General features: G+C 35.6%; 2 protein-coding genes across 3 annotated transcripts; both read right to left on the reverse strand.

The window, feature by feature from the left end:
• Positions 1-2,555: 2,555 nt before the first annotated feature.
• Positions 2,556-5,003, reverse strand: LOC135840352 (uncharacterized). Its single transcript, XM_065356838.1, has 4 exons — positions 4,794-5,003; positions 4,464-4,692; positions 4,146-4,374; positions 2,556-4,047 (listed from the first exon to the last, which is right to left on the reverse strand). Exons 2-4 carry the CDS (start codon positions 4,608-4,610, stop codon positions 2,744-2,746), a joined length of 1,680 nt encoding a protein of 559 aa, XP_065212910.1. The 5' UTR covers positions 4,611-4,692; positions 4,794-5,003; the 3' UTR covers positions 2,556-2,743.
• Positions 5,004-9,065: 4,062 nt separating this feature from the next.
• LOC135840765 (terminal uridylyltransferase Tailor-like) lies at positions 9,066-11,725 on the reverse strand. 2 transcript variants are annotated; one of them, XM_065357434.1, is made up of 4 exons: positions 11,237-11,725; positions 10,966-11,127; positions 10,621-10,870; positions 9,066-10,533 (listed from the first exon to the last, which is right to left on the reverse strand). In XM_065357434.1, the coding sequence occupies exons 2-4, from the start codon at positions 11,113-11,115 to the stop codon at positions 10,001-10,003; spliced, it is 933 nt and encodes a 310-aa protein (XP_065213506.1). In that variant the 5' UTR covers positions 11,116-11,127; positions 11,237-11,725; the 3' UTR covers positions 9,066-10,000. The 2 variants fall into 2 exon arrangements, with proteins under 2 accessions (XP_065213506.1, XP_065213505.1); XM_065357433.1 differs by having other exon boundaries at positions 10,966-11,160.
• Between the last annotated feature and the right edge of the window lie 3,126 nt (positions 11,726-14,851).

Genomic DNA, 14,851 nt, shown 5'->3' on the forward strand with positions numbered 1-14,851 from the left:
CATCAAGAAATTCATTCCATACCCATTGAACTAAAGCTTTCGAAAAAATTCTCGCAAAACAAAACGCAGCCAAAATTTTAAATTTACGCTACCTTCTCAAATTTTGATTAAAAATGAACTGTACAGTGTACACATAGTAAAATTACTCCAAAGTGACCTCACGACCTATCAAAACAGATTAAAATATTGCTGAAAATTCAAATATTTCGGCGAAAGATGGGGTCATGATTTTTGAGATTTTCAGAAAAGTATCATGCGATTTATCAAAATAATCATGTTTAAATTTCAACGTTTTGACGAAAATGTTTTTGAGTAAGTACCTATTTCTGAAGAATTTAAAGCTCAAAACTTGGTTTTGATTTCCGCAGTATTTTTGAAAAAAGAGTCATGTTACTCATTAAAATGGGTAAAATCTTTAGCAGAAAATCAAATTTGAAAATTTACGTCGAAACTTATTTTGAGCACTTTCATAACAATTTCATTTTTATGGGACGATTTTCAGTATTTTTGAAAAAAGCATCATGCAACCTGTTTATTTTAATCAAATCGCGATGTTATTGAACAAAAAATAAGCACAAATTGAGAAATTAGTCAGTACATATATTTTAGTAAGTAGGTACTTTCATACATCGTATACTTAGGTACAGAGCGGACGATGACAATACACAACTGAATTCTCTTTTTCTCCTTGAAAAGGATCAGAGTTACGATTTCTATTTTACGGAATTTATTGCCTTTTTAAAGACACTAAACATGTGTGATCATCGGCTACGTATTACCTATTTGTCGTCGTCGTGTCCGATGACCGCACATGGTTAGGGTCGTTTTTCTAAATACGTTAGAAACAAAAATTAACACATCTCCCATATAATAGGCTCACCATCGGGTACAAATTCGTTCCGTTTCATTTCTCTCTCTATCTCTCTTTTTTCCTTTTTTATACACACGTTTTAAAACCAAACACAACCTATTAAAATGGTTTTAACATTTGGGTATAAAATCAAAATTTACATCGAAACGTTTTTTTAGCACTTTTGAAGAATATTATGTTCATACCAGGAATTCTGCGATTCTTCCTTGAACGACGATTATACCATTCATTTACCAAAAAATCTGAAGATTCTCAACGTTAATCAAAACAATTTCAAAAGCAGGTATCAACTTTGAAGGGAAAATTTTACCTACATTTGTGAGATTTACTATAGCCGAACTGAATCTAAACCAGCGAAAAGAAGTGATGGAAAAGCCCAATTTCTTGTTTTAAGAACACAGGAGGGACGACTCTATACACAGGAAAATTCGATGTTGAAATTGAAGCTGAAGCACGATTTCCATCTCTTGAAGACTGAATGTTTCACATAATTTTTATACTTACACGTGATTTTTTGCAGAAATTTCATGATACGAGTCACCAATCGAGACTCAATTTGGATAAAATTTTGTACTCAGCGACCACAGCAACCTCCAATTAGGTAGTTGAAAATGGCATAAAAATAGTAGTTTATTCAACCATTCGCTCGGGCAATAATTCAAAATCGTCGAAAATCACTCTTACTCCCTGGTTGAATAATATGTATATTTTTCGTTATGAGGGAGAAAAACGCCAGTATTTACTTTCAAAAATCAGATTAAGCGGGATCAAAAATAGCACTTTTTCTCCCTAAATAACGAAAATTCAATTTTTAAAACTATTTTCTAGCTTGATTTTACTCGTAAGCCCCAAAATGGACAATTTCCGGTGAAACTAATATCTCTCGAAATGAACTCATCATTGGTCAAAAAAATCACCAGCTGGCGACGAATCGAGGGTCAGTTCGCACGTCATTTTCATGTACAGCAATCTCAAATCCTCCAGAAAACGTCATAAAAAAATGCAAACATTCAAAACAATTGCACGGTTTGATTTTAAGCCCAAAATGGACAATTTTCAGAAGAATCCAATAACTCTGAAGAAATCTGACCCCAGAAATTCATTTGTCATTTGCAATTGGAAAAATCGAAAACCACGTTAGAGGTTTCAGAATGCCTAGAAATGGCATAAATTAGGATCCAGATGAGCGACGAGTGTCAGAAATTCATTCCAAGGGTTGGAAAATTTTTGATTTCTTGCTTCATGAAAATAATTTTATGAATCAACTTGTTCAGCAAGTCGAGAATTAGCCAGAACTTGCTTATTAGTCATTTAAATTACTCCGCATCTATTTATAAAAATTCAAATCTTCTGGAATAGCTGAAAAATCGCGTCAGAGGGCCCAGAACGTCTGGAAATAATGGAATTCTGTTCATGAATCGAAATTGGCTTCAGAACGGATTTTTTGAAGTTCAGAAATATCAATATTTTTTGAAGTACTTTTAAAAAATTTCCAAAGATTGAAAAATCATTTTAGATACCTAGCTAAAATTTTGATCATCAAAGTTTCAGGACAAGACAAGCTCTTCCCAAAAATCACTTGCCCGACACTCGTGAAAGAAAACGTGTATATTTTTATTTGAAATACTTAATCGAGTTTTGCAGTTCGCCAAATCTAATTTTCAAAAAAAAACTAAACACCACCGAATTTGAAAAATTCTATTCAAAAAACATAGTAGGTACCTACTTATAAAAAAAAATCAACAGCCGCGTTTAAAACTAAAATACTCAAACAAAATACGATAAACTGATAAAAAGTAAACAGCCGTGTTTAAAAATAAAATACTAAACCGAAATACGAAAAACTGACAAAAAAAATGAACATCGAGGGGATTATACTTGAGTAATAACACAACCGTCTAACGAAATCTGAGCGACGAGCAGCTCTTTTCCTTTGGTCTGCATATACTCGACGAATCTGCCATCTCCTTCAACCGATACTTTAACGCGTTCCAAATCGTTGCGAATTTCGAAGAAGAAAAAAACTCCGAAATTCTCTCTCAAGCAAGAGGAACTTTCTTCGAACATATATAAGACATATTTGTTGCTCAAAGTACCATACGTCGTACTATAATCGAAGGATAAGACCGGTACTTTCCGCAGGACAGGATCGCCTTGTTTATGATGAACTACAGTAACATCATGGGCCATGACTTTGTCGCATTGAAATTCCAAAACTGTCACCATCAAGTTGCTAACAGCAGCGATTAAATACTCCTTCAAATCACCGATACGCGATTCCAAAGATTTGAAATCCAGCTCGAATTCCGCCGTTTGATTGATGCTCTTAGGAAGAAGCTTCGTCGATTTTAATTCGGATTCCGGAGAAATTTTCAAAGGATGTCCTTCGTGCAAAGCATAAAGAAGATTTTCGCAGACGACTCTGAACTTGTTCACTGCTTTCAGCGACACATTCGCGGCTAAATTCATAGTAAGAGTGGACACATCTTGAATATTCATGGAACTTCTAGCAAACAAATGAAATCCATCGCCGTTCACGTTTGGGTATTTTTGACCAATATACGCGTCACTTGGTATATCCAATGTTTCGATGTTTTCGATAGGTATGGCGTATCCGAAATATGGAGAGATGACGTACTTCAAGAAATTGAAATTTTTATAAAATTCCAAAAAACCGCGATACAAAGAAACGATGGATTCTTCCGATGAACATTCGGCCTGCCGCCAAATCGGATAGCAATCTGGAACCGAATAATTCCAATCTCGTACGTAGTTTTTTTCTTGTACAGCCGCTTGGCGTAGATCTTTGACGGGCAGTAGCAGCTTCTTTTGTTGCAGGAAAAAGACCAGCAACCAAAATATCACATGAGTGGTTAATTTACCGGTTCCGTGCAACTCGTGGCTTTTTAATACGTGTTTCAGAAACAACGTCAAAACTTTCAAATTCGGATACTGGCCCAAGTAACGTTTCGCCAACAACGAATCATACACTCCCATTTTGCCGGAGAATGTAATACTGCATACTTTTCCGGTTCGTTTGTGTATCAACTCGACCAGCGGAACTCGCGCCCTCTCGAAATAACGTTTACTTTCGAAGTAGGTATCATCTCTGAAAACTTCCCAAACTTTTTTTACAACTTTTGCGGGTTCGCAATTCGCACGATTTTCGTATGATCCTGAGGATAGGAATTACAACAATTGGTTAGTATTTAGAGTTCAATAATATAAGATATTGAATTGAAATATTTCGATGAAGATAATTGTAAAAAATCACCATTATAGTAGTCGATGTCGCTGTCGTGACAACGAAGTCCATTTTTGAAGGAGCCGTACAAGTCCCACTCATTCACTGGTATTTCGCAAGCTTCAAAAACCGTCTTTAGATCGTGAGTCACCAATTGCAAGATATCGCTTGCTTCATATTCGGGTAAATTGATCTTATCAACTTCCTCAACGATTTCCTTCTCAATTACAGGTTCTCGTAGATTGGCTGGAGATCTAACCTGTTGAAAAATTACACGTTGGATGAAAATTCGATCGTCTTAAATTCGAACATCAACGTTACGTAAATCGATAAATTAATTGTACTAACCGAACTAGGCGCAGAGGGCAATTTGAAATCAATTCTGGAATTCGTTTCATCGGGCGTTTTAGGTGTTATGTCCCAGGTTTTCTTTCCGCGCAGTTTCAACTCGGATAGAATTTCCTTTTGGAGACATTGTCTTCTCTGTGAATCCATTATCGGTTGCTGTTGTCTCACCGTATGAAAATTCGTACTGAGGACTCGTCAACAATTTGATACGTACACCGGCGAACTGCAACTAAAAGTTACCACTTATTTAGACTCATCTCACGTTCTACGAGTACATCGATGAATACCTGGCTGATAGCTTATAAAATATGTAGAATTTTTTCAACTAACCTTTATTTGAAGTTTGAACAGGCTCTCTGTCTCTTGATTCCGTCCAAACGAAATACGAATTCAATATTCAACATGAAACTTGAAATTCATGAAATTGAATTGAAAGCACAACACAAAACACCATGAGGCACGAATTACGAAAATGAAAAGCGAATCAGAAGACAGAAACACACCGCTCCCGGCACCGCTACTCCAAGCTTCACACTGGAATCAGTGCTGCCAGCAATAAATTCAAAAATCTGAAAAATTTGTATTTCCAATGAAAAAAAAAAAAAACGTACTTACATCACATTTCAATTTTAATTTTTCATTATTTTTATATTTCTCTGTACGTAAAAATATCACGTTTCTTGATTTTGTTTTGAATTTTTGACCGCATACACTACCTGTGACAATGTGTTATAATTTACGCATGATTTTTTGCAGAAATTTTACGAGACGACTACACAAGTTATCAATTGAGACTTACCTACTTATTGGGATTAAAATTTGTGCTCAGCGACCTAAGCAACCTCAAATTAGTTAAAAACGTCATAAAAAATTCAATTTCCATAAACTATTTTCTGGCTCGATTTTGAGCCCAGAGCTCACAAAATGGGCAATTTCCGGCGAAACAAATATCTCTGGAGATAATCTGACTCTGGAAATGAACTCAGCATCGCTGTGCCAAAAACCTCACCGGCGAAATTTCGTCTCAATTCTTGACTAACAAGTTTGTTTTTCTCAAAAAAGTTGGATTTTTCAAATTTTCAGAAAAATTGAGTAAAGTCTGTTCACTGAATCCGAATTCGGTGTCCATTTCGAGCGCTGCTGGTGGCTCTTTTATCAAGAACTTACGACTACATATTTCGAAGAAAATAAAATTTTGATTTTCTCAAAAATTACCTACGAACTGAGAATCAATTTGGAAATTTTGGACCTCATTTTCATGCTCACAATCAGCGATTAGAGCGGGAAAATAACGTAAAAAAGCGAGGGCAAAAAGGAAAAAATTAGCACATGAATTTTTTCTTCGAGAATGTGTTCAGATGAACCTTCTGAATAACCAAAAAAAAAAAAACGACCCTCCTAACCCTGGAGCTAATTTTTTTAGGAGGACCGCTTCCGATTCACGTTTTTTGCGATTTACTCCGAAAATATTAGGTTTACGAGAAAAACTACCACGACTAAAAATGTTCCCCTTCAAATTCTCGACAATTTTATACTACGCTCGATACCCATCCCTCAAGAGGGGTGTCTAAAAACGGGGTGGAAAGAGTAGGTGTTTCAAAAAAAGTCAGTCCAATAAATTGATCAAAGTTACCACACCACTTGATATAGGTAATCCGTTTTCGCTCAATTTTTTTTTTTACAAAGTCTACTCACCCACCTATTAATCACACCACCATCGATTGGTCTTCAACTCTCCCAAGGGGTTGGTGGGGGGGGGTGCTTGATTTTTCAACTAACACACAACTGAATCATACGTATTTATTTGAAAAACGAATCTGGATATGCGATGTAATGTTTTCGAGGTCGGTGAATACGAATACCAACTCAATGTCACCAAGCACAAATATGAATTTATTTTTTGGGTCCCACCCCACAATGTCTCTCTGTGCCTCAAAAAAGGGGCCAAATTTTGAAAAATCGTGAAAAGTCGAGTGATATATCGAATGGTATGTTTTCAAGGTCCCTGAGTACGAATATGAACTTATTTTTTGGGTACCAGCTGACAATGTCCCTCTTCGCCCCAAAAAAGGGGCCAAATTTCAAAAAATTAAAAATTATGAAAAGTCGAGCGATAAGCATATTGAATGGTATGTTTTAGGGATTCTATTTTGAAATATTTGATCAATTTATGAGTTTTCCAGCAAAAAAAAACATTATAAATGATTAATTTAATTCAAATTTCCCATAAAAAAATAATTCGAGTGGCACGTAAGCAGGTAGGTAGTAGGTACTAGGGTGGGTCGCCTTTGACTTTTTTTGGAAATGTGGTGAGGCGGAGTGATGAAAAGTTGTGGGGGGCCTCAAAAGACTGTAGGAAAAATTTGGGGTCTCAAACTTCACCCAGCACTTTGCAACCAGGGTTCAAAATTTTGAAATTTTTTTTTGAAAAATATTTTTGATTTTTTTGATGGTTATTGGTCGCATTATGCCTATTTAGGAGTAAAAAGCCATTTTCAATCGATTTTTCTCACTTTATTAGAGATTTTATCTCGCTTTTAAAATATGCAAAAACCGCCATTTTCAAGATAATTTGCGATTCATTTTAATTTTTACAAATTTTTTATTCATTTCAAGTCTAGGATGCCATATGTCACTTTTGTCACTATATGACTTAAAATGACCCCGACCCCTCCCCCTCCCTCCCTCCCTTCACTTCCAGAGATTCTCAATTAGTGCATAATTTCGATAGAAAATAAATATTGACATTATTAGTAGGTAATCTTAAAAATATACAACAGCGATTTTCCAACCCAATACTCCAATTACCATACTTTGTGCGGCCATTTCGATTTTTAAAAACATCTACTAAACCGTAGTGAGCGAAGAAATTCAAAAATTTAGTCAAATTTAAATGAAATTGATCATTTATGTTTTTTTTGCTGGGAAAACTCATAAATTGATAAAATATTTCAAAATAGAATCCCTAAAACATACCATTCAATATGCTTATCACTCGACTTTTCATAATTTTTCGAAATTTGGCCCCTTTTTTGGGGCGAAGAGGGACATTGTGAGCTGGTACCCAAAAAATAAGTTCATATTCGTACTCAGCGACCTTGAAAACATACCATTCGATATATCACTCGACTTTTCACGATTTTTCGAAATTTGGCCCGTTTTTTGAGGCACAGAGAGACATGTGGGGTGGGACCCAAAAAATAAGTCCATATTTGTGCTTGGCGACCTTGAAAACATTCCATTTGATATATCACTCGACTTTTTGATGATTTGTTTGAAAGTTTGGCCCCCTTGTTGGGGCACAGAAGGACCTTTGGGGGGGGGGGCACAAAAAAAGTTGGTATTCGTATTCAGCGACCTCGAAAACATACTATTCGATACATCGCATATCCAGATTCGTTTTTCGTTTTTCAAATAAATATGATTCAGTTATGTGTTACTTGAAAAATCCAGCACCCCCCCCCCCCCCCACCAACCCGTTGGGAGGGTTGAAGACCAATCAATGGTGGTGTGATTAAATTAATAGTTGGGTGAGTAGACTTTGTAAAAAAAATTTGAGCGAAAACGAATTATATTAAGTGGTAACTTTGATCAATTTATTGGACTGACCTTTTTTGAAACACCTACTCTTTCCTTCCACCCCTTTTTTCAGACACCACTCTTGAGGGATGGGTATCGAGCGTAGTATCAAATTGTCTAGAATTTGAAGGAGAACATTTTTAGTCATGGTAGTTTTTCTCGTAAACCTAATATTTTCGGAGTAAATCACAAAAACGTGAATCGGGACCGGTTTTAGCCCCCGCCCCCCCAAAAAATTAGCTCCAGGGTTGGGGGGGTCGGTTTTTTTTGGTAGTTCAGCGGGTTTATCTGAACACATTCCCGAAGAAAAAATTTATGTGCCAATTTTTTCCTTTTTAAAACCGCTACCTTTAAGCCCCAAAATAAGCAATTTTCAGAAGAATCAAATACTTTTAACTCTGAAGAAAATGCAACACAAGAAATTAATTTGTTAAATTTGTCATTGCATGTTGATTTCTACGTGGGTTCGAAAAATAAAAAATCATGTTAGAGGCTTCGGAATGCCTAGAAATGGCAAAATTTGGATCCAGATGATTTCTTTCATTCGAGAAATGGTGCAAGTGTCAAAAATTCGTCCAAGCGTAGGCCAATAAACTTTTTGATTTGTCTTATAAAAATTACTTCATTTGAATCAACTCGTTAAACACGTCGAAAATGAGTCAGAACTCACTGTTCAGCTACCCAAATATGTATTTACAAAAATTCAAATCTTTTGGAAAAGTTGAAAAATCGCGCCACAGTCCCCAGAACGACTGGAAATTATGGAATTTTGTTCACATGATTCGAAATTAGCTTCAGAACGGATTTTCACTAGTTCAAAAACATCGCTATTTTCTTGAATGTTTTTTAAAAAATCGACAAACGATTGAAAAATCTTTCTCGCGATAGCTGACTTTTTGATCACATGATCACTATAGCAAAAGTCACATGCTCGACATTCGTAGAGGACACGTACTTTTATCAGAAATAATTGCAGTTTTACAGTTCACCAAACAAGATTTTCAAATGAAAATGAACACCGCCTAATTTGAAAAATTATATTCAGAAAGCAGCGTGTAAAAAAAAGGCCAAGAGCCGCATTTAAAAAATATATATAGGTAAACAACTAAAAAGAAATACAAAAAACTGATAAACTAAAGCAGTATTGAATCAACCGTCAAACAAAATCGAAAAACTACGTAGGAAGGCAGGGAAGTCTAGGTAGTAGGTATCTATTGACTTATCGAATTCTCTACACAGGTCTGCATAATTATACTCGACGAATCGGCTATCTCCTTCAACCAATAATCTAACAAGTTCCAAATCTTCGCGAATTTCGAAAAAGAAAAAAATTCCGAAATTGTCTTTTAAGCAAGAGGAACTTTCTTCAAACATAGATAACACGTATTTGTTGCTCAAAGTATCATCTGTTGTACTGTAAGTCATATATAAGACAGGTACTTTCTTCACGACCGGATCGCCTTGTTTATGATCAACTTCCGTAACTTCTTGGCTTATGATTTTGTCGCATTTAAATCCAAAAACGATTTCCATCAAGTTGCGAATACCGTTGATTAAATACTCCTTCACATCACCGGCAAGTCCTTCTATACATTTGAAATCTCGATCGAATGACCCCGTTTGATTGATGTTCTTATAAAGAAGCTTCATCGATTCTAATTCGAATTCTGGAGGAATTTTAAAGAAACGCCCTTCGTTCAAAGCTTTCTCGCAGTCATTGAAAAGATGTTCGCAAACGACTCTGAACTCGTTCACTACTTTCAGCGACACACTCGCGGTTAAATTAACACTCAGAGTGGACATGTCTTGAATATTCATGCAACTTCTAGTGAACGAATGCAATCCATCGCCGTTCACGTTTGGGTATCTTGGACCAATATAAGCTTCATGAGGTATATCCAATGTTTCCAAGTTTTCAATAGGTATCGCGTATCCGAAATATGGACAGATGACGTATTTTAAGAAACTGAAATTTTTATAAAATTCCAAAAAACCTCGATATAAAGAAACGATGGATTCTTCCGCTGAATATCCAGCCTGCTGACTTTTCGGGTAGCTATCTGAACCGAATAATTCCAATTCCGTACGTAATTTTTTCGTACAGCCGCTTGACGTACATCTTTGACGGGAGGTAGCAGTTTTTTTTGTTGCATGAAAAACACCACCAACCAAAATATCATATGAGTGGTTATTTTACCGGTTCCGTGCAAGTCATGGCGTACTAATACGTATTTCAGAAACAACGTCAAAACTTTCATACTCGAATGCTGTTCTAAATACAGTTTCGTTAACAACGAATTATACACTCCCATTTTGCCGGAGAATGAAATACTGCATTCTTTTCCGGTGCGCTTGTGTTTCAACACAACCAGTGGAACTCGCGCTGTCTTGATTAAATTTACGCGATCGAAGTTGGCATTATTTTCGAAAACTTCCCAGACTTTGGTTACAAGATCTACTGCGTCGGAGTTGAGAAGATTTTCGAATGATCCTGAGGATAGAAATTATTACGATTAGGTAATAGCTACGTACATATTTAGAGTTACGAGGTAACAAAAAGAAATATTAAAAAATTCACCATTGTGGAAATCGATGTCGCTGTCGTTACAACAAAGTCCATTCTTGAAGGAACCGTACACCTCCCATTCATTCACAATAGGTTTGCCATTCACTCGTATATCGTTGGATCCAAAAACTGTCTTTAGATCGCGAGTCACCGATTGTAGGATTTCACTTGCTTTATATTCGGGCAAACTGATTTCATTAACTTTTTGAACGATTTCCTTCTCTATTAACGTTACAGCTTCCATAAATGTGGCCGGAGATCTCTGTTGAAAACATTACAAATTTAATGAAAATTTATCGTCTTAATATCAAACATAATAACGTTACGTAAATCGATAGAGGGAATGATTATACGAACCAAACTAAGCGGAAGCGTAGACAATTTGAAATCAATTTTAGAAATAGTCTCATCCCTCGTTTTCACATTCTTGGGCGAATTTTTGAAGCCGCGCAGTCTCAACTGAGATATAATATCCTCTTGAAGACGCGGTATCTTCTGTGAATCCATTATCGGTTGCCTCTACGATATGAAAATTCAACGGGAATAGACAAACTGTTGCAGAATTAATAACTATTAGTAGGTAGATCTACAGCTTATGAAATGGAATTTCTTCAACAGTTCAACTAACCGTTATTTGAACACGTTCTCTTGATTTCCTTCCAATCCAATCCAAATGAAATGAAAATCGAAATACGAATAGTGTTATTCAACACGATAACACGCCACGAAACAGTACGAATACGAACTACACACTCACACTGTGACACTGCGTCTGCTGGAGTGCTGGTGAGTGATGCTGGAATTCGTATTTAATAGAAGAAAAAGAATTTATCATTCGGTCTACGGAGTGGGAGTTGAAATAGAAATAAAACAACCTTGAAACTTGAAATATCTAGCCACAACCTTTCACCAGCCAGACTCGCAGACTGCCAGAGTGCCAGCGGCACTACCCACCTGCAGCAATGTGAATATGTGATGGCTGATGACTCATCTCAATAAAAAAAATTTAAAAAAGACAGAGGACATTATTCGGATCGTCCGAAATCAAGATTAGCTCCTGCCCAACCAAAAGCAAAATGAAAAACTTCATTTCGTGAGCAACTCTAACTAGCTCCAACTACAATTTGAAAAATTTCGAAACTTCAATTTCAATAAATACAATTCTAGAATGAATTGAAGGTTGAAGGCCAAAGCTCGCAGTTGCATTTAAAATTTTAGAAATCTGCATTTTCACATTGAGAGTGCTGGGTGGGAAGAATGCTATTTTTGAACTTTTTGAAGAGGCATTTCATTCTGTCTACAGTCTACAGTCCAACAGTCAAAAAGTGCTCTAAAAATCAGTTCAAAAATTCAGTTGCCATTATCATAAAACGTCAGAAAAGATGTTACTTATTTTGGATTTTTCAAGGTTGGCCAAAAAAATGTATATCTACTTATCACATAGAGGAGTTCGTTCCACGCCCTTTGAAGTAGAGCTTGCGAAAAAACTGCTCGCACAACAAACAAAACACAGTCAAATTTTAAATTCATGCCGCTGGCGCTACCCCTAAAATTTCTTTTGAAAATGAACGGTTGTAGAATAACTCGAAAGTGACCTTACGACCTATGAAAATAGATTAAAATATTGCGAAAAACTCAAATACCTACTTCAGGGAAAATATTTTTGAGCATTTTTGAAGTACATACCTATTTCAAGCTCAAGAGGGTCATGATTTTTGGGATTTTCAAAAAAATATCATAGTAAGTAACTATGCGACCTATCAAAATATTATGTTAAAATTTCGAGAGAAATTCGAATGTTTCGACGAGAATGTTTTTTGAGTCTTTTTGAAGAAATTAAAGCTCAAAACTTCGTTATGATTTTTAGTATTTTTGAAAAAAGTGTCACGCTACCCATTAAAATGGGTTAGAATTTTAGTAGAAAATTAAGGGTATTCCCGGATAAGATAGGTGAAATACCCCTCCTCGGATTTTTGATTTTTTGATTGAACATTGTTGGGTACCTTTAAAAAAATTGTAGACCCAAAAATTTGCCCCCACCCCACCCACCTCCCCTTGTCCACGATGACGAAAAAACACTTTTTTCGGAAAAAAATCGCACTTCAACGAGTTTTGAATAAAAAATTTTGATTTTACCCAAAATATGTACAGAAAGCATGGGTCTATCCTATCTACATGAATTTTTTTGAAATTTTTCGGGGGGGGGGGGGGGGAGATACTGATAAAAGAAAATTTGAACCCGCCATATCCCCGAACCTAATTCTTGTGCCCAAAATTTTTTTTCTTCTGAAAATATGTTCAGCTAAGTACATACTATTTTTGAACGATAAATCGATCAAAATCGATAAATCTGACTCACAACAATATTAAACTTGCCTAACATTCGACAAATCGAAAACAAACTTTCAACAAAATAAATAAATATTTATTATTAACGGTCATTGACCTTAACGATCAATAAACCAGACAAATGAGACTGAGCAAAAAGCTCGATGACTTTACTTTACGACGACAAGAATAATATTAACGCAAACTAACTTAGTAACTAACGAAAACAACGAAAAAACAACGATAATTTAACAGCCAACAGTTTACGCGATTTTACGAAAAGAACAAAAAACCATTTTATACGTAACCAACAATATATATATCGCGAAACCGAAATTCATTTTTTTTAAAAATAAAACTAAAATTACCGAACACAATTCGACACGTTACGGTTACGAGACCAATTTTGCCAACACCCCACCATAAAAATATTTTCCCTAACACGCGTACCACTTAAATAAACGTAAAACTTGTTGCTTCTTATCAATACCAGTGTTTGTAAACGCTTTGAAACAAAATATTTTTACAGCAAACTTTCAGTTAAACTAAACTTATATTACACAAAAACAGTGTTGTGCGTAACGATATTTTTTTTCGTTCCGTTATTTCGTTACGTTACAAAATTAGTATTTTTTTCGTTACGTGTTTTCGTTACAGTACTTGTAACAAAAAAAATGCTGTAACGGTATTTTTCGTTACACCGGTACTTGAACTTTTTCATTACGTTATTTTCGTTATTTCCGTTACGATTTTTTCGTTACAGAAACGTTTTTTCCAACGTAGAATTGATGATATTTTCAAAGAAAAATGCATTTGTAACGAAAAATTGTAACAGAAATGGCTAAAATAACGGAACCAAAAGGTTTAATTAAATACCAGTGTAACGAAAGAAATACCGTTACATTTTTTTCGTTACAGATATAATCATGATACAATTACATTTATTAAAAAGGGAATTTTTGAAAAAGTCAAGCTTAGAAGGTAAAAAATCTCATTTTTTGACTCAACTTGAAAATATTGTAACTAAAAAAATAACAAAAAAGGTAACAGAATTTTTTCGTTTTTTGTTACGTTACATCCAGAAAAATATCGTTACGTTACGTTTCAGTTACACAACATCACATGATCAAAATAACGTTTTCGTTACAGTTCTGTTACCTGTAACGAAAAAAATTTCGTTATTTTCGTTTTTCGTTACAGTTACTGTTACGGGACGCCAACACTGCACAAAAATCGACTCGAAAACTTAATTTAAGCGTTAAATAATGACTCACAGAGTCTATTGAATACGGTACGTGTCGTGGCTTTGGTTAAAATATCGGCAAGTTGATCTGCCGAAGATATCTTTTGCAAGTATATTATCTGTTTCGTGACTAAATCGCGTATATGATGGTAACAGACATCTATATGTCTGGTACGTTTTGATTCGACCGTGTTCGCTATGGCAATCACTGCGTTAGAATCGCAGTACACCGGTACGGTATCAATACGAACTTCCAATTCAAGAAATAAATTTCGCCAAGCCAAAACTTCCTTACCAGATGAACTTAAAGCAACGTATTCAGCTTCACACGACGAAAGGCTTACACAATTTTGTTTCTTGACTACCCAGTCAATTACGTTGCCATAGTGCAATACAAAAATTCCAGACGTTGACTTTCTATCTAAACAATCACCAGCGAAGTCCGAATCTACGTACACTCTTACAGAGTGTTTATCGACTACTTTAGGTATTACGTAGGTAAGTTTCACGTCTAACGTACTACGTAGATACCTTAAGATACGCTTGCTGTATTCGAATAGCTCCTTATTTGCCAAGTGCTGGTATCTACTTAGAAAGTTTACAGCAAAAGCAATATCAGGACGTGTTCCCCTTGCTATGTAACTCAAACTTCCTAAGAGGCCACGCACTTTG

Source organism: Planococcus citri, chromosome 3 (assembly GCF_950023065.1).
Source record: "Planococcus citri chromosome 3, ihPlaCitr1.1, whole genome shotgun sequence".
Lineage (NCBI taxonomy): Eukaryota > Metazoa > Arthropoda > Insecta > Hemiptera > Pseudococcidae > Planococcus > Planococcus citri.